The sequence below is a fragment of the Alternaria novae-zelandiae genome (genome assembly GCF_023758075.1).
Source record: "Alternaria novae-zelandiae strain BMP 2774 chromosome Unknown scaffold_5, whole genome shotgun sequence".
NCBI lineage: Eukaryota > Fungi > Ascomycota > Dothideomycetes > Pleosporales > Pleosporaceae > Alternaria > Alternaria novae-zelandiae.
Window position 1 is genome coordinate 599,339 of NW_026056965.1, and position 25,597 is coordinate 624,935.

At 54.0% G+C, this 25,597-nt stretch overlaps 10 protein-coding genes across 10 annotated transcripts; 5 read left to right on the forward strand and 5 right to left on the reverse strand.

Annotated features, from left to right (window-relative positions):
• Positions 1-1,122: 1,122 nt before the first annotated feature.
• Positions 1,123-2,919, forward strand: J4E88_003246 (uncharacterized protein; the record flags this gene model as incomplete). Its single annotated transcript, XM_049396899.1, has 4 exons — positions 1,123-1,214; positions 1,270-1,353; positions 1,419-1,581; positions 1,636-2,919. 4 exons carry the CDS (start codon positions 1,123-1,125, stop codon positions 2,917-2,919), a joined length of 1,623 nt encoding a protein of 540 aa, XP_049257241.1.
• Positions 2,920-4,796: 1,877 nt separating this feature from the next.
• Positions 4,797-6,004, reverse strand: J4E88_003247 (uncharacterized protein; the record flags this gene model as incomplete). Its single annotated transcript, XM_049396900.1, has 4 exons — positions 4,797-5,030; positions 5,086-5,182; positions 5,246-5,530; positions 5,628-6,004. The coding sequence occupies 4 exons, from the start codon at positions 6,002-6,004 to the stop codon at positions 4,797-4,799; spliced, it is 993 nt and encodes a 330-aa protein (XP_049257242.1).
• Positions 6,005-7,908: 1,904 nt separating this feature from the next.
• Positions 7,909-8,320, forward strand: J4E88_003248 (uncharacterized protein; the record flags this gene model as incomplete). The annotated part of the gene is made up of 2 exons (XM_049396901.1): positions 7,909-8,112; positions 8,168-8,320. 2 exons carry the CDS (start codon positions 7,909-7,911, stop codon positions 8,318-8,320), a joined length of 357 nt encoding a protein of 118 aa, XP_049257243.1.
• Positions 8,321-9,404: 1,084 nt separating this feature from the next.
• On the reverse strand, positions 9,405-13,277 carry J4E88_003249 (uncharacterized protein; the record flags this gene model as incomplete). Its single annotated transcript, XM_049396902.1, has 1 exon — positions 9,405-13,277. One exon carries the CDS (start codon positions 13,275-13,277, stop codon positions 9,405-9,407), a length of 3,873 nt encoding a protein of 1,290 aa, XP_049257244.1.
• Positions 13,278-14,473: 1,196 nt separating this feature from the next.
• On the forward strand, positions 14,474-16,296 carry J4E88_003250 (uncharacterized protein; the record flags this gene model as incomplete). Its single annotated transcript, XM_049396903.1, has 2 exons — positions 14,474-14,751; positions 15,162-16,296. 2 exons carry the CDS (start codon positions 14,474-14,476, stop codon positions 16,294-16,296), a joined length of 1,413 nt encoding a protein of 470 aa, XP_049257245.1.
• Positions 16,297-16,870: 574 nt separating this feature from the next.
• RPL35 (60S ribosomal protein L35) lies at positions 16,871-17,581 on the reverse strand (the record flags this gene model as incomplete). Its single annotated transcript, XM_049396904.1, has 5 exons — positions 16,871-17,012; positions 17,066-17,218; positions 17,275-17,339; positions 17,401-17,415; positions 17,579-17,581. The coding sequence occupies 5 exons, from the start codon at positions 17,579-17,581 to the stop codon at positions 16,871-16,873; spliced, it is 378 nt and encodes a 125-aa protein (XP_049257246.1).
• Positions 17,582-17,832: 251 nt separating this feature from the next.
• J4E88_003252 (uncharacterized protein) lies at positions 17,833-18,583 on the forward strand (the record flags this gene model as incomplete). The annotated part of the gene is made up of 2 exons (XM_049396905.1): positions 17,833-17,895; positions 17,966-18,583. 2 exons carry the CDS (start codon positions 17,833-17,835, stop codon positions 18,581-18,583), a joined length of 681 nt encoding a protein of 226 aa, XP_049257247.1.
• Positions 18,584-18,766: 183 nt separating this feature from the next.
• Positions 18,767-19,750, reverse strand: J4E88_003253 (uncharacterized protein; the record flags this gene model as incomplete). Its single annotated transcript, XM_049396906.1, has 1 exon — positions 18,767-19,750. The coding sequence occupies one exon, from the start codon at positions 19,748-19,750 to the stop codon at positions 18,767-18,769; it is 984 nt and encodes a 327-aa protein (XP_049257248.1).
• A 361-nt stretch (positions 19,751-20,111) lies between these two features.
• Positions 20,112-22,454, forward strand: J4E88_003254 (uncharacterized protein; the record flags this gene model as incomplete). Its single annotated transcript, XM_049396907.1, has 1 exon — positions 20,112-22,454. The coding sequence occupies one exon, from the start codon at positions 20,112-20,114 to the stop codon at positions 22,452-22,454; it is 2,343 nt and encodes a 780-aa protein (XP_049257249.1).
• Positions 22,455-22,579: 125 nt separating this feature from the next.
• J4E88_003255 (uncharacterized protein) lies at positions 22,580-24,696 on the reverse strand (the record flags this gene model as incomplete). The annotated part of the gene is made up of 3 exons (XM_049396908.1): positions 22,580-23,912; positions 23,967-24,282; positions 24,354-24,696. 3 exons carry the CDS (start codon positions 24,694-24,696, stop codon positions 22,580-22,582), a joined length of 1,992 nt encoding a protein of 663 aa, XP_049257250.1.
• Positions 24,697-25,597: the final 901 nt, after the last annotated feature.

Below are 25,597 nucleotides of genomic sequence, written 5' to 3' on the forward strand. Positions count from 1 at the left end.
TGGAGGCTCCGCAAGCCCCATGCGCCGTTCGAACAGCGCATGGCCACGTCGCATAGGCGTCCACAATTGCGGGGAGCGTCGTGAGACGAAGCGACGTGGTTGTGCTGAGGGCGGACGGTCTCAGGCACAGGCTCGACGTTATGCGCTGCAACACAACAATGCCATCCGCAGCGGACCGGTTGCGCGGTGGACAGCAGTATTTGTATATTGAAACAGCGGACTAATCCAGCAGGTCGGTTCAACTGTTAGTGTGTGCAGGCAGACGCTATGCCGCATGCGTCTTGCTGCATTGTGCTGCAGATGACTGCGGGTCAGCGTGGAGCGCTGCGGGCTGCCGTCGAGAGAGGTTGCACACGGTGGGCATGCGGTGGGTCGTTGTCGAGGTCGTATAAACAACCGTCTTATACCTAATCACTCGACCAGCTGGAGTCGCAATCCGTCGCCAGGCACCTGAGACGAAAAGCATCGGAGGATAATTTTAGGCCAGGTACATCTCATTTCCCCTCGGCAGGGTCAGCCCAATCAGCGCGCGCAGAAAGAACGACCGGACCCCTGATCCCTGACGCCGAAGCAGGAGCTAGCCGACGCGGTAGCCTCGCTGTTCGTGCGTGTTGACCATCCCCCAAGGCTCAAGCGTGCCTTCCTCTCTCCACTGTAGAGGCCCATCGCAGCTTCCCTACCCAGTACGCTCTTTCTGCCACTGCGAGCCAGGCCCTCTCCTTCCCTTCTTAGACCGGCACCCCACCGATACGGTCTCTATTTTCTAATACTCTTGCATCGCCATCTCGACACCTACATAGATATACCCCATCCCCGAGGCCTATCTACATGTCGCGAATGGACTCGTGAAGCTGCGCGTCTCCTACTGGCCCGCCATCGTCGATTACTACACTCCACCACGGCCACTTCCTAGGATTGGATCTATCGACAAGCCATACAGCTTCTACGCGTACAGATATACTCAGCATGCGCCCGTGCCAGTGCTGCGACCATGTTGGCGCTATGATTCTCTCCGAACCTTATCGTCGCCCAACTACTACCTCCTGTTCCCAAAAGCAATCCCGCTCTGGAATAAAAAGGGCTGCTGTCTTCGCTGTCGTCGCCGCATCGATACCGTCCGCAATGGCTCAACGGAGTTGCGTGTCGCTTCAGGGCTCAACCGCCTGCCCGGCCTTTTCCTCCGCCTCTGTCGACACCAATTTGACCGCGAACTTGTACGTCAAATGTGTTTTGATAGACAGAGTGTTGGCTAACAGTGAACGCGCATAGTCCATTTCTTCAATACGTGTCAGACACTCGGTCGTTCGATGAGGGCTTGAAGAATTACATCGGTACCGGATATGCACAGCGACAGTCAGTCTAGTTCAAGTCGTACCACGCGACTGTTCATATGCACCAGGAAAACTAACGCATCCCAGGTACGAGAATATATTGGGATGCTCAAGCGTCAACCTTACTAGCACCACCAACCTCTATGCTCGTTACACAACGACTGTCCTTTGTAACGCCATCATCCAATCCTCCAAGAACAGCTGCGGACTCGGCGACACGGAAGCGACTCCACTTTGTGCTGGTGCCTGCGTATGTAGATCGTCTTTGTCGTCCCATACCGCGTCGAAATGCTGACCATCTCAGGCCGATTTTGCCATCAGCGAACAGGTCATCGTATCAAGCCCGGATCTGTGCGGTACGCCTGGTAACAATGCAGTCCCAGAAATCCGCTCTGATTTCGCCCGCTGCTCCAACCCTGCCAACTCTCTCAGCAGCAGCTGTATCGACGCGACCGAAAACGAGCCCAGCGAATGTGGATACAATGGCAACCTCCAAGGACTCTGCCTCTTCTGTTCCACCAGCACCGTCAACTCTACGGACTCTTGCTGCGTCAACGCAAATGTCGAATCGCGCTGCGTAGGTATCGACTTACCTACAACCGTCTCGATGCCTCCCGTGTTCCCCTCAAGCACTTCGTCCTCTTCCCCGAGCTCCACTGCCGGCGCCGGATCTGGTGGAGGTGATTCTGGTCTTTCTGGAGGCGCCATCGCTGGTATCGTCATTGGAGCACTCGTCGGCGCTGCGGTAATCATCGCAGCCGCCATCTTCTGCTGCATGCGCATGCGACACAAGAAGAACAGCCAGGCTGGAAGCGTCTTCAACACGCCATCGCCATCGCGACGCCACTCTCCCAAGGGACCCATGCCACCTATGAGCTACGGAGGCGACGGTCAATCGCCCGCTACCATTCTCCCCGGTGCGCGTGTTCAGCGTATGTCGGCTTTGGAAGGATCAGAGTCCTCGGGCCAGAACAGCGATCGAGGCGGCCGTATGACCGCATACGGTGGCTCGCAACTCGGTGCTTATGATTCACCCGAGTCGATACGTGGCCATCTCGCCGGTAACCTCCCCAAACGACAAGGTTCTCTTTCCAGCCACTCTGCTCTCGGGGCGAGCTCTTCACCACTCTCTGGATCTGACCAGACGCGCAACTTCTCCAGCCCGGATGGTGTCGCTTCCGGCCAGTCCGAGCAGCTACAGTTCTTCAAAGACTACTATTCCCAGGACGATATCCACCCGAACGACACTGTTGCCACTCTCTGGGCCTACCAACCTCGTGCCGGCGACGAGTTCGAGCTAGAAAGAGGAGATATGCTCAAGGTGGTTGGCATCTGGGATGACGGCTGGGCGACAGGTGTAAGACTTTCCGAATCGGCAGAGCAGTGGGAAGCCCGGAAAGCCGAGCAGCGCGACTCCGGCGTAAGCAACGGCGGCCGACGATCACCTGTCGAATCCGACAGCGAGATCAAGGCTTTCCCCTTGGTCTGCGTGTGCTTGCCACAGCACTGGAGGAAGACGATTGAAGGCGACAGCACAGACTCTGGCGGGCATGGAAGCGGAGGTGACCGGATACCTCCAAGCCCCTAAGATGTCCTTCCGTGCCTGGGTCTGTTAACGCTCCCTAGTTGCTCCCTTGTCATCTCCAACCTCAGAACGCCCACCACGTTACGCGCGGTATGGAAAGGGCAAAAGTCGAGTCGCATCCGCAGCACCACCCAATTCGCTAACACGGCCACTACTCTCGAGCACACCAGACGTCCACTCCCTGGGGTCTAGTACACTTATCGGCTCCGACCCTGTCTCCAAATAGTAATGTCGCCACGATGATGTTTGATTTACGCGTTGCTCTTCCCGTTTTGCGATACCTTCGATTCTTGGTCCACCACACCCCCGATCATCGGCCGTCGTTCTACCCCTCCAGGGGTCCTTTGAGACCCTCGAACACGCCATGGCCGCTGGACCACTTACACTTCTGCTTTGTCACGATCAGCGCGAACCATAGACTGCCTTCGGGTCTAGTGTCTAATACGCTCCTTAACCGTCCCCTGTCGCGCAAGCCTTTGCTTTGCGCAACAAAAATACACCTTCTTCGACGTTCCTCCAGTAAATCACGCCAAACACACATCTACTTCGGTACATACGACCCTGACCTACCTACCTACCCACCCACCCCGGCTGATTGACGTTTGTTCTATACCCCGCCGCATATCCCATGTGGCGCAACCTTTCCTTTCTTGCTGTTGATTGTTTCTGTGGAGAGTGAGTGAGTGAGTTGAGAGCGCTGGAAGCGATATTGTATATATGACTCCTTGCTTCCGGGGCCTACTCTCGAGGACAAAGGGTTAATGCTTTATCTTGATTATCATTTCTACGATATCCCGCCTGTTGGGTAGGAGAGAGAGGGTGTGGTTTGTGGTTGTTTAGTGGAGGGTGGCTTTTGCTGTTTTGGATGCTGAGGGGAGAGAGGAGATGGTGGTGGATGGTGGTTGCTTGCGTTTTGGATAGCTAGGTTTGGCACTAGGAAATACCGAAATATTCGACATGTTGTCTTTTCGGGTAGTGAATGCTTTGTGCTGTGCAAACTCCTAGTAAGATCGTCACTTTGCCCAGTCCGGTTGACCCAACGACCTCGTTTCTAGGACGTCAGCACCGAAGTACAACCATGATCTCTCAAACGCTCATCCACCAGCCCTCGTCCATCACTTTCCCCTTTCCCACATCCCTTCCTTTCCCTAAACCCTGGCTACCGGCACCTCCCCAAATCTTACGCCATCTCGAAACACGCACCGTTGTCACTTATAGCCAAGCATACACCTATAGCATAAGCATGAAACCCTTTGCCCCGACCCCCCAACAACCGAACCCGCCTCCCCGGTTCAAACCCCCCGTTCAACACGTTTCTCGAATGCAAATCTCCGAAGACAAACGCACAAGCCACAGGTACGCATGTTTGATCCCTTGCTTACGTGACTGCCGTGAGTACAGGGTATAGAAGGAATCAGTATTGCTTGGGTGTCAGATCTGGTTGGGAGCTAGAGTCTGGTTGGAATGTCTCACGTGATGAGACGAGATGGGACTGGGTCGATTCGGTGTCGGTTTCTTATACTTGCGCTGGCACAGAGTAGTGAAGCGGCGTTCTAGAAGACGAAGCTATGGTGTTGATATCGCGAGGGGTGTAAGCACTCTCTGTCCTGTCTACGAACACTCAGACCACGAAGAGCACAGCAAAGCAACGATGATTGGTAAATGATCGTTCATGTTTCAGGTATCATCTCGTTCTAATTCTCATCCCCTTGAGACCCAAAAGAGCATAGATCAGTCCTCCATCATAGTACCCCAAAGGGAGTGTTCATCGCTAGTCCGTCAATTCATCGCGTCATTGTATAGTAAAAGCACGGTCGCCCAAAGGCACAATCGCCGCCACAGTTCACGTCCGGTCTCACTTCTCCATCAAATGGTATCACCTACGATCTTCCCTTCCTCCTACCGGCCTTTCCTAGGCCTCCATCTTCGTTTCGCTTGTGCCAATCGTCTATTTCGCGTCGAACGCCTTCGCGGTACGACTTGTATTCTTCGCTCGTTTCCACTAGTAGTTCTGGGCAGTGGCCTGAACGGCGCAGGTGTCGCTTCAGGTTCTCCCAGCGGCAGTCGGGCTTGAAGGTGCAGTTGGGGTGTGGACATCTGTACGGTCGGAGAGTCTGTAAGCATCGTTAGTAAGATGTAGAATTGTATAACGAGCCTGTCGAGGCCTACCTGATGTGTCCTCTCGTGTTTGCTCAAGTTACTTGAGTCGGCACATGTAAACTCGCAGAACCGGCACTTGTGCGGCTTCTTACCCTCGTGCAGCGCGCTGATGTGGGTTTGTAACTGTGTATGCGTTGTTGTTGTGTAGCCACAGCGGTCGCATACATACGGTCTCTCGCCGGTGTGTGTCCGCTCGTGATTGTCTTTGGCTTGGTTGGTAGCAAACGTCTTGTCACAGCCCTCGTAGCTACAAGCGTATGGGCGGTAGCCTGCGTGGCCGAGAAGATGACGAGACAACTTGGAGCGTTGCTTGAAGTCTTTGGAGTGTGCTTCACAACCTTCCCATTGGCAGAAGCAATGTGTGCAGTTGTCAACGTGTCCGGTCTTGATGTGTTTGTGGAGGGTTTCGGGGCTGTCAAAGACAGCGAGGCAGAGGACACCGGGCGCATGTTGCCTGCAGGCTCTGATTAGCTTATATTTTCATGTGCCGTCTAGCACTCTGAGAATAGAAGTGACTTGGAGGGTTTAGGAATCAATTCAGGCCGACGTACCACTTGCACACACAGGACTGAGCGTCGGTCGCTTCAGCAGCAGATGCCGAACTTGAGCCAGCAAACGTTGTCCCGCTGGGCCGTAAGATCTCGCTTTGGACTGCAGAGGCGAGAAAGTCGAGTTTATTGGCAGCACCGAATGAGCCCCCTGGCTGCAACTCGTTAGGAAACGCCGAACCTGTCAGCATCCACGACTGATCGTGGAATGTCTGATCGTTGAATCCCATCATTGGGGCGTCTAGGCTGAAAGGATTCGAGTGTAGTGAATTGCGGTCCGCCGACACAGGGCTTGTCGGTAAGCTTGGGTTGAAACCAAAGTTCACAAAGTTGGACGCGAGACCGTTCCCCTGTGCTATTGACGAGTTCCAAAGGTCCATTTGTTGTTGTGATGCAGATGGTGCGTCACCGCACGCTCTTTGAGGTCCATGGCAGCACGAGTTGTCAATGTGACAGTGGTCACCAGCGACGTTGAGGTAACAGTGTGGTGGGAAGACTGTTTGGCCAGGGCCCGGCGATGGCTCGGTAGTAAAGGCGCTTTCTAGCGAAGTATAGTTGCTGTGCGACAGCGCTGGTGTTGGCGCGCTCGACGCTATTGTTGTCAGGTCGTCGGCGATGGTGTTGTACCCGTGAGTTTGGGAGAAGCAGGGATATGTCTCAAATGACCCCAGGCCATCATCGTTTCCGTGGAAGCCTTCTTGAAAGTGACAAGGCGCGGTGTCGTAACAGTACACAGTGCCGACGGGCGTAGGGGCGGAATGGGCGAAGTGACACTCGTGATGCGAGTCAGGCAGGGTGAAGGGTTGATCGTTGCACTTCTGACAGAAGCAAGACTGGTCTGGACAAGCGGCCTTTGTACACTGAGGGTCTATACAGTCGTCTGTGCAATGGTCGTTTTTCTCGTTACACCGGGGGTCGAAGCAAGCGTCGTCTTCGGGGCAATCGTCGGCAGGGCAAGGCAGTGGAGGACAAGAGGGCTCTAGATGGCACTCTTGACAGAACTTCTCGAAGCAGTCGTCTGGGAACGGACAGTCGGCATCGAGACTGGGTTGTGAGTCGGTGGTGAGTCCGTGATACTCGGTCACTTTCAGGGCGGAAGCCCTCCGCTTAGGTGGGCGCACGTCGCACGTCTCTGGGCAATGAGTGCAACACAAGCTTGGATCAACAGATTGAGTACCGTGTTCAAGCTGAGACGGGGTTGATTGGTCTCGGGTTCGTGCGGCATCATCTTTCAGATCGTCTGCAGCACGCTTGGTCCCTGCCACCGGCGCGCCCAAGGAAAACATTGGATCCGTAGTCCAGAAGTCGTCTTCGTCTCCAAAAGCCGAATCGCGATCGCAGTCTGCACAGTTATTAGCCATGTTTGCGAGCCCTTGGTGGGAGATTCAGAGTGTGTGTCTGTCAATGTCGAAAAGTCATGGCGGAGGCCATCACGGTTCTCAAGATTGGGAAAGCACGATGGCGTAATCAGAGTGCCGGGCAAGGTACGAGGGGTAAGTGGAAAGTGTAAAACATACAACTAATCATGCCTCTTGGGGTCTACCCAGACAACCTCACAACACCTACTACAAGGGAAAGGATACGGTTCGGCTGAGATGATGAAGGTATGCGCTTGAGAAGAGTGAATGGAGCCTAACCCGAATGCGTAAAAGCGTATATCCAACTCGTGCGCCCTCATTGGCCCTTGGCTCCAGCCTTGGAAGTCGCGACTGTCATGTGTATCGTACCTTTTCCGAAGCCAGGCATCACAGGAGTCTAATCACGAGGCTGGATAACCTCGAGACGAGATTACTGTCGCTATCGACCGCGGGTGCTATCCCGACGTATATGAGGCGATTCACGCACCGGTACCGTCGTGTGCAACCGGACAGAGAGTCCTCCATCCACGGGATGCGGAAGAACTCATTGCGCTACCGCTCTAGTGTACCCACCTACGGCGTGCTTGACGTTTGCGATCATCGTCATGCGTAGCCGTCACAAACGCGGCGAGAACGATGAAGCTGGAAGAAGAAACGAGAGAAGATGAGCAAACGCAATGTTGGATGCGCAGTTTACACCCTGCCTGAGATGCCGCAGCCGGGAACCGAGAGACGGGTACTTGGCGCCAATCCCACGCGTCGCAATGCACATTTCCCCGCCACGAGGCTGATGTCTCCGCAACTCTCCCTTGCACCTTGGACCCTACCTTCGCACAGCCACAGTGACGAGTACGCCTACGACCCTCATAACCAAACATCCTTTGCCTCAGCTTCCCATAACTTCAACTCTTTATACGAACCTACAGATGGGTAACCTTTGCGGCAAACAGTCCAAAGACAACTTCGAAGGCCAAGGGCGCACACTCGGGTCTGCGCCTGCGCCCGCGACCAAAGCATCTGTGCCGAACAATGTTGCGCCGGCGAAGCCAAAGGTCGGAGGACCAGCGCGGACACTAGGAGACAGCAACCGCGAAGATGATCCGAAGGCTGCCGCCGCCGCTGCAGCAGAGGTACGTACCTGCAACCTTACTGCCGATAATGATGACTGACTGACGTACTTCGCAGGCACGCGCGAACAAAGCCACATCCGGCGACCTCCAGAAGAAGCTCGACGCCCAGAAGCGCCAGACGAACAACCAAACCCTCCAGCAAGCCGCCAACGAGAGCCGTCTAGCTCGAGAAGCCGACCAAGCGACCGAGACAAGGAACTACAACTAATGCTCACGAGGGGGGCAGGATAAGAGGATAAGAGGAGGGACTATTGTACATACTGGCCTTTACGATTCACGATATTCATATTGATATTGATACAATGCGGTGGTTTGGCGCATTTCAGCATACATGAGCCCGGCGTTTGAGGGAATGTAGCCGTCTTAGACATCCTTCACATGACCTACGAGTTTGTGGTTACAGCGTTGTAAGGGTACAGCAGAGCCAAAAAAAAAAGTTCAATTTCTAGTTGTCAGGTAAATGTCTTGAATTGGGTCTCTCATATAGGCCTAGAGCACGGCTTGATCATCGCGTCAGGCCTTGCTTTACGCCTATACGAGACACCCTATCCAAGACATTTACCTGACAACTAGAAACTGAATCACATCCTTTCAAATGGATTGACTCAGACAAAGACTCATTCTATTCTCTCCTCGAACATCACACTCATACACGACGAAGAAGACTTTCTTATTACATTTTTCATTCATTCCACGAGATCATGTGTCAACCCCGTATAACTATCTACTCAGCCCAATGCTAAGCACCTTGCCGCCCGCCTGCCCGAAACCCCAACCGTGATCTAGAGAGGAGATGGTATAATCCAGGGTATTGTACAGCGAAACCATGTCGAAACGACCGCGCAGATGCAATGACCACCAGAGAAAACACCATGCCAATGACGAGATGCAGAGTACGAGAAAGATGATCGTCGCCATATCCCCCCATACCAACCAACCTTGAAGATAAGGCAGCCCAACTAGGCCTAACCACCCGTCATTATGCAGACAAGACGCCAGACCCACCCAGTCCACCAGCTCCATTGCTAGTTGTGGGATATCGTTGTTGTTTCGCTAGAGGAAAAAGAGACCCTGGATATAAACGCCGTCGCTGAAAAACGTAGAAGCGACTTTAAAAGTTGAATGTTGATGCCCAGCCACGCCACTGGAAGTTTCACCCTCCGAGCAGCGCGGGGGCTGTTTTGAGAAATTCTTTTTGTTCGGCCGTCGCAGTAGATCAAGTAAAAAAGTATATGATCGAAGCGCCAAGAGGCGGGAAGTCGAAGAGAAGAAGATATGCTGAGGTTGGTAGCTTAAGCGGTGACCTCAGACACGGGGGCACGACCGCCACCAACGAGCTCAAGGATCTTGCCGGCGACGGCCGCAGGGTAGCCACGAGAGAGACCCTCATTGACGACTGTCATAGCGGCAGCACGGTCCTCGACGGCCATGTAGGCACGGGTCATGGCCTCGTATGTGCTGGGCTCGCGCCTGCTCTCAGAGACGGACTCGTAGATGGCCTTGGCCTTCTGGATATCGTGAGCAAGGGCCCAGCCGTGGATGAGAGAGTTGGCGATGTAAGGAGTCATCTCAACACCACGAGCACGCATGTCGCGGAGAACATCCTCGGTATCCGCGATCTGGTGGTTGGCGACCATGGCCTCAAACAATGCCTGGTAGAGGCAGGCCTGGGGACGAACACGGCTGTCGGCGAGGACAGTGTCAAAGAGACGACGAGCACCCTCCATGTCGTGCATGACGCAACCCTTGGCGTGGATCAGCGATGAGTAGTGGACAGCTTCCGGGACAGCACCGGCGCTGCGAACTTGCTCGAGAACCGACTCCGCGGCCTCCATATCGACAGGCTCAAGGGTAGCGTGGGTGTCGATGAGGAGCTTGTACGTGTGCGTGGTAGGCTCGATGCGCTTAGCACGCATACGCTCGTAGTAGTTGAGAACCTTGCTGCGATCACGCTTGGTAGTCAGGAAGAACTGCATCATGCTGTGGTAGGGCGCGGGGCGGGGCTTGTAGTTAGGCATGCTCTCCATCTCTTCGAACAGTTCCTCGGCGAACTTCTCGTCGCTGACACGGCAAAGAGCGTTGACAATGGTACCGTAGGTGACAGAAGTAGGGCGAATGCCGAGGTTGCGCATCTCAGAGAAGTAGAACAGGCAGTCGTCAATGCGTCGGGCCTTTCCAAGCTTGCCAATCAAAGCGTTGTACAGGAAGGAAGAAGGCTCAACACCCTCAGACTTGGCGCGGAGGAAGATCTTGACTGCCTCAGTCGCTTCATCGAAGGTCTTGGTCGACTCCTTGAGCGTGGTGATGTAGAGACCAAAGGTGTTCGCTGTCGGCGCAGCACCCATCTCAAGCAGATCCTGGTGATACCTTCCCGCAAGATCACGCTGGTTGCAGGTGAGGCAGGCAGCGACCATGGCGTCCAGGATCGTTACCCAGCCGTATCGCACAATGCGGTACTGAGGTAGGAGGGGAACGTCCTGCTTGGCAAGGTTGAGGATATCATGAGCAAGAGTCAGGCGATCTTCCTTGGCAGCGGCGGTGATAAGCTTAGCATAGGTGAAGAATCGAGGGTGGCGGCCAGCTCGGCGCATGTTCCTGAACTTCATCAAAGCCTCGTTGAGGTGAGACGATGATCGTCCGTGAGTCTTTTCCAGAAGTTCGGTGATGGCAACAGAGCCCTTGTTGTCGGTAGATGCGGCGTAAGGGTCGTATTGATCCTCGAACGTGGGAGCTGACGGGGTGATAGGGGCTTGGACAGGGTAGGCGGCGAATGGTGCTGGTGAGTACAAAGCCTCCGGAGCGGGATGCTTGTAGGCGTACCATCGGTGCTGGAGATCACCCCTGTCGAGCTTGGTGAGCACTTGTTCAACAAGACCGGAAGTTGTCTTGTTGACTGGTGTGCCATTTGCGGCGATGACTTCAAGAAGATGGGCGAACCGTGCAACGTGAGCAACGTCAACTTCGGCCTCCTGGAGTAGAATTCCAGATTGAACTTGCATTAGAAGCGTGATGTCGTCGAAGTTGAGTTGTACGATGGCCTCAGGTCCCATTCCAGCAAGTAGGTGGTGAGCAACTGGGGTGACTAGGCCGCCGTTTTCAATCATCGTCCACATCAGTTCCATGCTAGCCCGCGGCGGAAGGAAGATACCACGCTTCATCATGAACTGACCCATAACCTCGATAGCCTCGTCGATGTGCTCTACGGTCTCCATCTTGGCTTGGTTAGAGCCAGACTGAGAGTCCCGTATGCGAGCAAACATTTGACGACCTTGACGAAGACCGCGTTCTGCGTGTCCACTACCAATTAATGCAATACTGTGCATGGCAGTGGGCTCGATGAAGTCGGCCTTGGTGGGAGAAAGCTCGAGCATTCTCCAGAAGACCTCAGCAGCTTCGATGTTTCCAGTGCGGATGTGCATAGCACCCATCGCCATGGCTGGCCGTGACAGGTCGACCTCAGCTGGAAGATCATCGAAAGCCTGAGTAGCAATCTCTACGGCATCGCGATCCGCAGCCTTGATGCAAATAGCGGCCATGGCGATCTGACGCGCCTGTGGGCTAAGGTACTCCGTTGCGTGCACGTAGGCTTGGTCGAAAGAACCATTCCTGAGCCATTCGGGAAGGAAGGCCTTGAGACCGACAATGTCGCGGACGGAAGTGACGTCTTCTGGTGTGGCGAGCGCACTCTCGATCTTGGACAGGAACTTCTCAGCTCCCTCAATGCGGCCACATACCGTATACGCCTTTACAAGAGCGGCATACACGTCGTTGTCTCTCCTAGTAATCTCGAGCTCGCCGTTGTCGTTTGAAATGGCCAGAGCTTTGTACTCGTCGTAGCACTCGACCGCACTCTTCAGATCGCCAGACTTGCCGAAAGCTTGGATCATTGGAACGAACATCTCGGCAGCCGGAGTCACACTGTGGGATTCCATATGGGAGTAGATTCGTACCATGTCATCTACACGGTCGCTCTCCGCGCAGGCGGTGACGAGCAGCCGGTAGGTCTTTTCGGAGAATGTTCGATTGGCCTCAACGTGGACGGCAGCATCGAAAAGCTTGATGGCGACTGAGAGCGATCCATCCTCAGCGAGGATAGCATAGTCAGTCTCGTGAGACTGAAGCATGAAGCTGCCCTCCTCTTCCATACCACCATATCGCAGACGCCTGTCTTCGAAGCTTTGCTTCTGAGACACAACTTCGAGAGAGCGGACAGATAGGAGTTCGATCAGGGTGGTGTACGTAGCAGTGTCAGGCACAACACGCCGGCGAAGCATATCAGAGTAGACATCCAGGGCCTTGGGAACGACCTGATGCTGGGCGCGGGGGAGATGGATCGCAGCAGATAGCAGGGCATTGTATGCGGTGGCTGATGGCTTGACATCAGACCGAAGCATAGCCTCAAAGACAGCGGGTACTTCGGCATAGTTGCGGTTGATTGCCAGCTTCTGCAGCTGTACGGTGTATTCGTCGTGCGCTTCGATTGGGCTGGTGGCGATGGTGGACTCGGTGCGGCTCAGAATTGACGAGTTCACAAGAGTGTCCGCAATGGTTGCAGGCGACTCTGAACGGGCCTCTTCTATTGGCGAAAGCTCTTCCTCAATGGCCTGGGCAACTTCGCTATCGACCTTGTACCGCGCCACCTCTTGTGCAATTGCCTCATCCACTTGTGCCAGCGCAATCTTCTCCGCCTCTTCACCACCGACAGCCTTCTTGAAATCCTCAACTTGGCTGGTGCTGTATGCGCGGTTGACACCGGCACGCGCGGGAACCGGTTCTGCCACCTCTTCAATCGCAACACTGCTCTCCTTGGCCTCTGCCGCAGCCTTGGAGCTGGCCGGGTCCCATTCGATGAGCTTGCGGAACTGGAACTGCGACCACTCCTTGTCCTCCGTCTTCTGCTGGTGTTTCTGCCATGCTGTGTAGTATGCGGCTAGACCGGAATCCTGGTGGTCGTGTTGTCCGGCGGCGAGCGCCTTGAGCGCGCTCGTTGTAGACGATGTCGAGGTGAAGGCATGTTGGTTCTTGAGGCCCTTGCGGAAGCGGTCGTGTTGGAGGGAGGCGAGGGGGTTGTTCTGGCTTACACCAGCAACTACTGATTGAGCATAACCGTGAGTAAAGCCCTTGGCAAGACTCTGGCGCGCGAGATGGAAACTCTTAAACACCATTTAGGAATTTGAGGAGCCCTCCAGATGGATAGGGTGAGACTGTGGATGGTCAGTATGATTTGTCTCAAGTGTGATTCCGATGGTGGAAATGCTCCGAGCGACTGGACATCGGCCCGCGACCAATTTTGGGGGTTAGGCAACAACTTTGTGGCTCGCGTGCGCGTGTCGCGATGGTGAGAGCAATTGTTGGCAATTGAAGGAGAGGGTACCTACTATTCTCGGGATCCCTACGCGTCGGTGCAGGTTCATTTGACGATGGCCGTCAAACAAACGCGCTTTCGGATGTAAGGAATCGTGTGGTTGTGGGGAAATTGGCCGGTGTTTAGTGAACCTTAACGCCCCAAGTGTGTGTAGTCGAATGCTCGGAAGGAGTCGCAATTCTATTAGAAGTAGAAGGGGATGCGACAGAGAAAAAGCAAGGCGCACGGTGGCCTGGAGAGAGATATTGTCAGCCTCGAAGGCAAGTTAGTTAGCGGGAGTCAGAAGGAAGCTTCGAGCGCACAATTCGTAGTCGTCATGAAAAGGTAGGACCGATGCAATGGACGCTAAAATTGGCCGAAAAATTATCGCAAGTCGCGCTGAACCCACCTGGGCACGTTTGTCTAGCGTTCGCTCACGCGAGCCCGGCGACGTGTCCCCTCGGGGAGGGATGTATACGCCTCCGACCCAATCGTCGACGCGCGCTCTCTCGCGTCCCTGGTAACGTCGGAGCCGGATCGATTGTGGCACCGCGCCGTCCAGGACGCCCATCGAACTCTGGATGACTCAGACAGAACGACGAGAAGAACACGGCCTGCACCCCGCATGGATCTGGCCTGCTGCAGGATTTGACTAGCACCTGATGGCTTAAATCCGCCGTTCCGGTTCCATACGCCGTGCCCATCGGAGGCGAACTGCTGCATGTGAATTGCGGCGCCGTACACGTGCACGTGACGAAAGTTATTATCATCGCGACAATTCCTCCTAACCGCACTCGGCGTCCTCGAAGAAACGGTGTATACCGGCAGCTGCAAGAGTTCGTGGCAGAAGCTCAGTGACCCACCGCGCCTGCAGTCAGGTCTCTAGTCTACGCTGCACACCCCGCGAGACAGCCATCTCCAGCCCCCTCCAACATTGCGCGAATATTGCTGCCTATTATCAATCCGACTAATCGCGATCCTACTGCTTCCTATCGCATCAACTACTCCACTTTCAGCATGTCATCATCGGACGCGCCGTTGACCCCGAGGGCCGTTTCTTGTCCGGCAAAGGTACTAGTCGCGGGTGGCTACCTCGTGCTGGACCGGGAATACACAGGTCTGGTATTCGGTTTAGACGCAAGGATTCACACCGTGGTCGAACCTATCAAAACGAGATCCGGCGTGACGATCAATGAGATCCTGGTGACGAGTCCTCAGTTCCGCGAGGCCATTTGGGAGTACGGATACAGGTCGCAGGGCCAGGATGGAGGCATCACCTTGACGCAGTTGAGCGTGTAAGTGCCTTTTCCATCCCTCCATCAGCCACGTCCGTCGCTTGCATCGTATCATGTCATTGGTCGTCCTTTCTTTCCTTTTTCTTGTGTATCACTCCCCTCCAAGCCCATCAGCATCTCCACCCAATCGGGCAAAGCATTCTTGATGGTCATTTATCACGTGTTCATTGAAGGTTGTTGCGAGACGAGGCTGCAATGTCAAGATAGTATCTGGATTCCCAAAGCCCACATCAGCACTTGACTGGAACGTTGGTGTCGCATCGTGTGACTGCTTTGATTATGGTGTGGCTTCTCCAAACTGACCCCTTCTCTTGTACTATTCTGCACGCTTTTCTATTACATCGATGCGCATGATCTTATCATAAGCTTCACTTTGCTTCAGTCTACCAGTCCAACTAACCCAAGCCCAGCGGCCACGAACAATCCATCGCCCGATCCCGCAACCCGTTCATAGAGACCGCCCTAACATATGCACTCACCTACATCCACGCCCTCCTCCCCAAGACCCTCATCCAACCCTCCAGCATCCGCATTCTAGCGGACCAAGCCTACTACTCCAATCCAGGCGTCACCCGCAGCTCCAACATCATCTCGCAGCCGCACAAAGTATCCCGTTTCCAGGACTTCAACGTCAGCCTAAAAGAAGCGCACAAGACAGGACTAGGAAGCAGCGCAGCACTCGTCACAAGTTTCACAGCCGCAGTGCTAGAATTCTACCTGCCGAAAGAACTTTTCGATATCCACACAGAAAAGGGCCAAACAGTCCTCCACAACCTCGCTCAAGCCTCTCACTCCCACGCCCAAGGCAAAGTCGGAAGCGGTTTCGACATCGCCTCCGCAGTCTACGGGTCCTGTCTCTACAAGCGTTTCTCGCCCTCCCTCCTAAACGATCTACCTCAACCCAGCAGCCCTGGCTTCGCAACACAACTACGCTCTTTAGTCGAGGGCCCAACATGGGACACCGAGATCCAAAAAGCTGCCATCAAGATGCCCAAGGGTGTGCGCCTGGTCATGTGCGACGTCGACTGCGGAAGCGAAACACCGGGTATGGTGAAGAAGGTTCTGGCGTGGAGAGCAGAGAAGGCAGAGGAAGCGGAGAGGATCTGGAAAGATCTGCAGAAGGGGAATGAGGCGTTGGCTGCTGAACTTACGCGTTTGGCTACTGATGAGCAAAGCGATGGGGATGTGAAGTCGAAGTACGACGCGCTGAAACAAATCATTGAGAGTAATCGCGCGCTGATTCGCGAGATGGGCGAGAAGTCTGGTGTGCCTATTGAGCCGCCTCAGCAGACGCGTCTGCTGGACTACTGTTCCAAGCTCGACGGCGTGATTGGAGGCGTTGTTCCTGGTGCTGGTGGCTTCGATGCTATAGTTCTTCTAGTGGAGGATAAGGCGGCTGTCATTGAATGGCTCAAGGTTTGCCTTGCGCAATACGAAGACCCTGAAGCGATTGGTAGGGTTGGTGTAATCGGTGTTAGAGAAGAGATGGTGGGTGTCAAAGAGGAAGACCTCAGTCTGTATGCTGAGTGGAAGGAGGCTTACTGAAAGGCATGAGAACGGGTCGGAAGGTGTGGTAATACAGACTGTGGAGGCGGTGCAGTGGTAGGTATCTTTAGCAGACGGGAGAGCGTTGTCTTTTTAGTATTAGCGCAAAAGTTATGTCAATACAGCTGTTGTAGACCTTGACAAGCACAAAGGCCTGATAGGACCATACGTCTTGGGAAACTGAAGCCCTCTCGCTATCGCAAGCGATTCATTCGTACAGAGACACGGGACTGCAAGGCGCATGTGAGAGCTTGGTAAGTCGTAATTCATACTTCATGCGCACCGGACGTTACTCATGGCGTTGTAGGACCAATGTAAAACTCCTTCACAATTCATGAGGTATCATTCCGTGCTTGTCTGAACTTTTTAATTCATAGATCTTGACATGGACGCCAACCCATTTCCGTTAAAGATCGCCCTGTCCGTCCATTCCACCTGCTACACCACCTTCCTCGCCCCGTTGGAGTATGGTACTAAGGGTACACTGGTGGCTCGCTAGTTGGAAAAGCCCCGGCAATGCAATGCTTCATGAGAGACAAAGGAAGAAAAGAGAAACACCTTCACGAAAGCACGCTTATGCCTTGACGGCGTACTTTCGCTGGGGGAAGTGTGTGTTCCTCTTCTTCTGCTTCTCGGTGACGAGCGAAGCCTCGTGCTTGGTGAGTTTTCGGCGGATGGCGCGGGTCTGCTTGGGGCGGAGGTCGAGAGGAGTGTACCTGTTCAGTGTTAGAAATTTGTCCCTGGAGCTTCCGAGTCGGCCTAGACGCACTTCTTGCCCTTGTAGAACAGCCTGAGCTGAGCCCTCTGGTTGGCGTTGATGACGGTGAGGACCTTGGCGATTCCCTTGCGGACATCATGAATGCGGGTGAGCTTGGTGTTGGAGCCACCGGTGACCTTGGCGGTCCTGAGCTGGATCAACTCCCTTCACGTCCGTCAGTATTCCATTTTCCTGCCAGTGTTCCGGTTTCGGCGACGTACGACTTGAGGTCGGTGAGCTGGGACGCGAGCTCATCCTTGGACTTGTTCCACAGCTGGGCGGTCTTCTGCGGTGGTTGTGAGCACGAGATCGGAGGTTGGTGTTTGCGCAGGCGAGGGTGTACGTACGACCTTGGAAGTAGACTGGAGGCAGCAAGTCAGCACAGGTTCTCTCAATCGTGAAGTATCAAATCTTGCGCAGCACCACTAGCGGAGGGTGCAACGGCCTGACCCCTCACTGCCAGCGGTTCCGTAGCTGCGCGACGCAGTCCCAATACCAAACGCATAAATGAGAGCAGCGACGTACCATTCTGACTGTGAGTTAGTAGGACCGGGTGATATGGATGGGGTCTCGCGTGTCGCAACGATGAACTTTTGGTGTTGTCAGAAATCAGTGTGTCGCCCGGAGCCTCGCTAAACTATTCGCCGATCACCAAGACGGCCTAGCGCCTTGGCCGTGCATTGCGTAGCCCGCGCCAGGGCAGGTGCGACCCTCATCATGCCAGAAGTCCAGGAACCATTGTTGCTGCCTCGGCCTGTGAAGATACCGTGATATCCGACATGTCGTCCACTGGAGGCGGATGGGCGCAACTGCGCCAGCAAGCGCGCACGCTCGAACAACAAGTGGGTTCCATTCACTGCTGCGACGGACTTAGTCGGCGCTCGCGGCAGCCCTGCTAACGAGGTATGCCAGACAGAGACGCTGTTCCACACATACTCGCAGTTCGGCTCGACACCAAACATACCCGCCAAACCTTCAGAAGAAGAGCTACGAGTCGAAACTAGGCTGCAGGAAATCCTCGAGCAAAGAGATGGACTTGTCGGCCAGCTATCGCGGCTCCTCGATTCCGAATCGACGCATGGCTCGTCGGCCGTAAAGCAGAACAACCTTGCCAGACACCGCGAAGTACTTTCAGACCACCGTCGCGAGCTCGCGCGCCTCAAGTCTACCTTAAATGAGGCCCGCAACAGGGCGAACCTCCTCTCCAACGTACGCTCGGACATTGATGCATACCGGTCCGCGAACCCAGAGCAAGCGGAGGCCGACTACATGCTCGACGAGCGGAATCGCATCGACAACTCGCATAACGTAGCCGACTCAGTCCTCAGCCAGGCATATGCCGTACAAGAGAACTTCAGTCTGCAAAGGGAAACGCTCACGAGCATCAACCGGAGGATAGTGGGCGCTGCAAGTCAGGTCCCTGGCATCAACAGCTTGATCGGACGCATTGGCACAAAGAAGCGCAGAGACGGCATCATACTGGGCAGTTTCATCGCGTTCTGCTTCTTGATGCTGCTATGGTTCAGGTAAATGGGGTTGCACATGTTCATTTTGGGCGTTCAAGCGGGCTGGATATCCTCATGACTTTCATTAGCATGCTATGCGCAAGGCGTCTCGGGCCTGTACGGTTACGTTTATGTTTACAAAGGGTTGGGTATCGTGGGAATTGAGAGTCTTCCGTATGCTGTACAAGATATCGTTACATGTTCGTCATCAAGCCTCCTTAGGCGTGGCTTCTGAAGGAGTCTGTCGGGCCTCGTTGACCAGCTTCGCAAAGCCTCTGTTCATATCCTCCATTTCCGTGCCTTCTGCGTCTCCGCTGCCTGCCCATCGGATCTTGCAGTCTTGGTCTACCAGGTAGACATAGCCAACCCTGCCGTTCAAGAGTCCGATTGTCTCCCGTATCTTCTCACTGACACCTTTTCTAACCACGAAGTACCTGCCCCAGTCCTCTTTTGGCTTGGAGGCCTTCAGCCGCCACTGGAACAGCGACACGATCCAAGCCTTCATCGTGTTCTCTTCGATGTTGACGTCGACCATCTGCGCAACCTCGGGATTTTGCGCCAGAATCTCGTGCAGTGCGGTGTTTGTCTTCTTCCCTGTGAAAGTCTCGACCTGGGTCAACCCCCACATAGAACTAAACACATTCACAACACTGATCTTCCCGTTGAGCACATTCGTAGTGTCCTTGTCCTTGCCCTCCAGCGTATCTCCGTGGAAGTTGGGAAAGTATAACGCCGCGTCCTTCTTAAAGATCCTCTGATTCGCCATGAACGTTTTTCCCGACCTGTACTTGCGGATGTTCTTGAAGTCGCGGAAGTAGTTTGTGCCCCATTTCTCGACCAGATCCTTGCGCTTCTCGAGGTTCCGTTGCGACATGGTCATACCGGAGTAGTCTTTCTTGGTTTTGGGGATGCTGGCGTTTTCGCCTGGTTGTGGAGCGCGGCTGAAACCAATCGGACGGCCAAGCGGCTTCGGAATGAATATGTCTTCATCTTTAGGGTCGGGCGTGGGCGACGTCTGGGTGGGCTTGGGTTCTGGTGCTTGCTGGCGGAGAGTCTGCGCGGAGGTAAAAGGTCGAACGAGCGATTGCCTTGCAATTGAGGGGAATGCGATTCGGCTCTGGCACCGTAGGCATATCGAAGAGGCGGTAAGGAACGTGCGCCGCAATGGCGTTGCTATCCGGGGCTGAAGCATTTTGTTTGTCGAGTGTCTTTGTCCCGCCAAACTCGAGAAATGACGGATGTGAGCCTAGAACTAGTACAGAAGCGGCCAAAGTACCACGTGCTTTCGCGTCAGCGCCAACTCTGTACGCGCTGCTGCCTCGGTGACGTTCTACACTCTCTCACCAGCGCATTGCCTGCTAAGCTTTGAAATGGCCAACGGTCCCGGCGCACGATATAAATGGCGCTACGATAGGCAGCTGTGCTTTCGCAGTCCCTTACCTTGACTACCTTGGAAGTATTAAAGCTGCGCCCACGTTGCTACTCGACCCAACGGCCCAATTCGGAACATAACTTTAATCGCAAAGACTCATCGACTTCCAGAGGTCTACAGCATGTCGAACGATGCGCTTGCGGCCAAAGAAGCCTACTTCAAAGAGCAAGAACTTTTGGATATCCCTGACGATGAGCAAGACATCCCGGACGCCAGCGTGGGTAGACTGGAACGCGCATTGAAAGATTCGAAAGTCATGCGGCCCCCAGCGCTTAGAAAGCAGACAAGCAGTTTTCTCGGAGCAACCCCGAAAGAAAGGCAAGCGGAGTTCGAGGCGCATTCGAAAAAACAACGCGCAATCGAGCGACAAACGACCAAGCAGATGACGCGCTCGTCTACAGCGCCTGAACAAGAACTTACGAATATGTTACCAGTCACCAAGGCACGTACCAGGTCAACAGCTGTCGTTGGCTCGAAAAGTACTGTGAACCGAGTCTCATCCTTACCTGAGACAGCTGGCGAAGATACTACTCCATTTTATATACGAATAGGTGACATTCCAAGGGAGTGGAAAGGAAAGCCCAAACTAGCAAAAAATATCAAGCTGAGATCAGAGGACCAACAATACCTCAAAGGCAAGATCGTATATTTCTGGCCGAGCCACGATATTACCGGTCCGCGGCGTCAACGTATACACAAAGTAATCGAACTCGGTGCTGCTTGGGTCAAGGAATGGACAGAAAACATTACACATGTTATAATAGACGACAACTACGACGTACACACGTATGATCTGCTACTGCGAGATCCGAACATACCTAGCATTCCTGAGCACATCGCGGTCGTCAAGTTCCAGCCATATATAACGGAAACTGTAGAATGGAAAGGACTCCGAGATCCAAATCAACCACGCTTCGCGATCAAAGGTGCACCCAGCAGGAAGGAACGCGGTGAGCCGAGAGTGGCATCCCAAACCTCAGCCGCATCACAGAGCTCACCAGCAATAAAACCGTCAAAGCGACAGATTGCTGCAAAGGAATCACAAAAGACCGACTCATATCCAACCGAAGAAAGCGTTCCCGCTACGCCGCCTGTAGCAGATCTAGCTCCGCATATCTCGTTCGATGAAACTGTCGAGGACAGCTTCGTCATGCCGTCTTCGAGTCCAACGAAAGCTTCGCAACCTAAGACTGCCGATAAATTCAACGACGCTCTGTCTCAAGCGATACTAGAAACCAAAGCTATCGCACACCTCCCACTTGAGGAAGATGAGGATGCAGGGTCTCCGGTCGCAAGTGGTGTGGAAGATGCAGACGACTCAGGTACCGACGAAGAGCCCGTAGTCGCTGCGCCTAAGCTACCAAAGCAGTTTAACATCGTTTCGAAAGCGTCTGCTCTACGCGACAAGAAGCCGTTCAACCAGAACGCGTTCCAGTGCATGGACCCAGGTGCGAACGGCTATACGTCCCAGAACCCGAACGCCCGGACTATCGAGATCCTGGATCAGATGTGCAAACATTACAATCAGATGCAGGATCAATGGCGCGTGCTCAGCTACCGCAAATGTATCACTACCCTGAAGAAGCAAACGGTCAAGATCACTACTGCGAAACAAGCTGCAGCCCTACCTTATATTGGCGGACGGCTCGCCAAGAAGATCGAAGAGATCGTACTGACCGACCGTCTCCGCAGACTTGAAAGCACGAGAGATGACCCTCTTGACGTAGTACTCCGCTTGTTTCTCGGCGTCTATGGCGCTGGACTTGTTCAGGCCCACAAATGGATCAAGGCCGGTTATCGCACGCTGGAAGATCTTCGAACAAAAGCGAATCTCACCGAGAGCAACAAGGTCGGCGTGGAACACTACGATGATTTCAACTCCCGGATACCACGCGCTGAAGTCGAGGCTCACGGCGCCGTAGTCATCAGAGAGCTGAAGAAGATCGACCCCAAGTTCAAAGCCACCATCATGGGTAGCTATCGCCGCGGCGCAAAAGACTCGGGCGATATCGACATGATACTTACGAGGCCCGATACTTCGCTTGCGGCTATGCGGACGATCATCTTCGACCGCCTCGTGCCTCATCTCTACAAGATTGGGTTTCTCAAGGCTTCCCTAGCGACCTCTCGATCCAACGATCCCACAGGCTCGAAGTGGCACGGTGCTTCCTGTCTTTCGACTTCGAAAATCTGGCGCCGGATGGACTTTCTTCTTGTCCCCGAGGAGGAGATGGGTGCAGCGCTCATATACTTCACTGGAAACGATATCTTCAATCGCAGTATTCGACTGCTGGCTCGCAAGAAGAATATGAGGTTGAACCAGAAGGGGTTGTATAAGGATGTGCATAGGGGGAAGCGGGGTGAGAAGTTGAACGAGGGCGTTTTGGTGGAGGGTAGGAGCGAGAGGAAGATCTTTGAGATCCTCGGGGTCCCTTGGAGAGAACCGCATGAGCGGATTTGTTAGAGGGCGATATCTGGGGCGGATTTTGGAAACTACGGGCGGATGATTGATTTTGAGTAAGAGAGCCCCAGGTCAAAAGATAACACATGTGATAAGACAAATATATTGGTACCCAACTCTGACGCTCTCTACACCCTATCCCCTTCAACCACTTTATGATGCCCCCTATTCATTTCATCACCCTCCATATTGACATCCAAATCCTGCTTCTGCTTCTCGAGCCTTCCCATGAACCACGCAACCACATAAACCCCATACAGAACCTTTCCCACCTCCGCCTCTTGCGCAGGTTTGTGTTCCTGACCATCACTCTCTTCACTCTTCTCTGCCCTTTTCCCGATCCACACATTCCCCAAAAAGCACGACGCAACAATCGCCGCAGCCATGAACGGCATGATGGAGATCAGCGACCACATCACCGCCTTCGCAGCCGCATGCTGAACTTCCTCCTTGACCGCCGGTGGAAGACTGTTCAGGAGTTCGAGGCTATGTGCCCCGGTGGCAGGTAGCTCGATGCCGCTTCCAGAATTGTCGATTCCGGCCAGGAAAGTCGTGAGTTTGTTCGAGAAAACCGATCCCATCATAGCGATACCGACGGTCTCGCCCAACGGTAGCATGAAAGAAAGTAGCGACTGCATACTGGGAACGCGCGTCGACCAGATACCCGCTGCATGCAGCACAATCGGCATAAAGCGAAGTCCCGTTCCCGCGCCTGACACCGCAAGAAAGACTTTCACCATCGTAACATGCCTGATAGAAACCGCGTACGTAAGCAGCGCCAGACCCACAGCCTCAACAACCGATCCGATGAGCAGAGGAACAAAGGTCTGCCGTAGCCACTGATTACACAGTCTAGCTGCGATGTAGACACCGACACCCAGCCCAGGGGTGTAGTACAGGAGTTGCACTCCGGCCTGACTAGACGAGTAGCCTTCTGCGAACTGCCAGTAGTAGGATATAAAGTAGAAAGCGCAGACCATGGAGATGCCCGCGGAGAAGTTTATAGTCATGAGAAGTGCTGTGTCTTTCTTGCGGAAAAGCGTGGAGGGTATCATGGGGATCTGACGATGGAAAAGTCTAGCAACCGCGCGGTCTGGACCGAGGAGGTATTCGTAGGTGAAGAAGAAGATACACAATACGATTCCAACAACGAGGGGAGCGATGACGGGTGCTGAGTCCCAGGAGTATTGTGTGCCGCCCCATTGGATCGCGAGGATTATGCAGCCGACGCCGAAGATGAACATGACGAGGCCGGGCCAGTCGATGATTGCGAGCCCGGAGATGTAGCCTAGACGCCGGGATTGACCTGGGGAGATGGCGACGCGGCCGTGGAATAGCTCTTGCCTCATGACGAAGAAGATGATGAGTATGGAGAGGACTGCGACGCCGATGGGAAGGACAAATATGTAGCGCCAGCTTGCGTCTGCGAGGTAGCCGCCGATGACGGGGCCGACGGCATAACTAACAAGAATCATCAGTATGACTCTTAGAATTGCACAGAAGGAAGAAACTCACCTGCATCCACTAATCAAAGACAAGATAGAGGTACTCCTCGAAGTCTCCGCCAGCGTCGCCCCGTCAGACACTATGATCCGGCTCAGGCTCATGATACCCGCAGCACCCAAGCCCTGCAAAGCACGCCCCGCAAGTAGCATGCTCCAGGACTGAGCCGTGGCACAAATGATACTGCCGATAGTGATCCAGAACATCTGGAATTGGAGTGCGAAGTGGCGGCCGTAAATATCAGCTAACTGGCCTGACGCGGGTATGAAGGTTGTAAATGTGAGCGTGTAGGCGGCTACTATCCAGTTGAAACTACCGGAGAGCTGGTCTGGGCAATTGTGTTAGTACTTGGGCATAGACATGGGGTCGTATGGCAATGGCATGAGCGGATCGACATACCGAAATGAGTTGATATAAGTGGAATAGCAGGAGCAACGATAGTAACATCCATAGCAGCCAAAAAGTTCGGCAACACGAGTCCTAGCATCAATTTCCATTGTCGGATGTTTCTTTGGCGCGCTTCTGCTTTCTGTCGTGCTGTTTCTTCTGGGGTGAGGAAGTTGATATGGCTTCCTGTTGAGTCTTGCGATGGTCCATGGTTATGTTGGGTTGAGAGATCTTGAAGTTCTTGCCCTGGAGCTGGTTCGGGTACTAGATGGGAGTCATCTGTAGTTGGGATGTGCTTTTGAGCTTCGCGTTCTCGTAGCTTTCGCCGGACGAGCTTGAAGAGGTATATCGCCATGCTTGAAAATTAAAAAACAAGGCGAAAAGCAGATTGCAGCAAAAGCAGAGATAGATGGGCTGATTACCTCCATCGTCGCAGCAGTCGACGCCTTATATCCCACTTTACATTTGCGGTTGCGCGATGCTCGCCCAAATAGGGAATCGCAGAGTCGTGGAGCCTGTGTGGCTTTGCACCGAATCTCAGGCACCCAACGGCCACAGCAACAATCTAGGCCGATTTTGGTCACAGTATGGGTCTCTACACATGAATCGTACGAGATTTGTGCTGCGCATTGAGGCCATGGCGAGGAAATCTGACTATACCTAGTTGGGTCTCCTTCGCGGACCAATCACAGCTCCCACTCTGCTATCGCTATCCTCTTCGGCTAATAGTGGCGCAGCCATGGAGTTGCGATTGGTACATACCACAGCGATATCACCGCCTGTCAGACGAGGCCTCCCGTAGGAACAACGATGGGTCTCTCGCTGATAGGACTGATAGGGATCGGATAAGGGTCAAGCCTTCCTAAGCTTTGTCAAGCTTTTGCTGGCAGCATGCCACACATGCTCCCGGTGAATGCTGCTTGTAGCGTACAATCTCCTTGTCTTTGAGCAGGTCATCTGATTGAGGCTGTGCGTATTACGCCTGGAGAACTGTCGAAATCGTCGTAGGCTCGTGAAGTGCTTCACACGCTCATCAAGTGGTGCTTCATGACGAACCCCGCTATGACCAGAGGAAAACTACAGGATTTTAGTATACTGTACATGGATGTTTGTGGCGCTTTCGTGGATGGATGTAGATTGGGTGTTGCATGTTCCCCTTGCAACACGTGGGATGGGCCTGTGTCTGGGCCCTTGAGCTGTCCCGTTGCGTATCCCGCTAGTTCTTTCCGCTGTGCATTGGCCGAGAATCTTGGGAA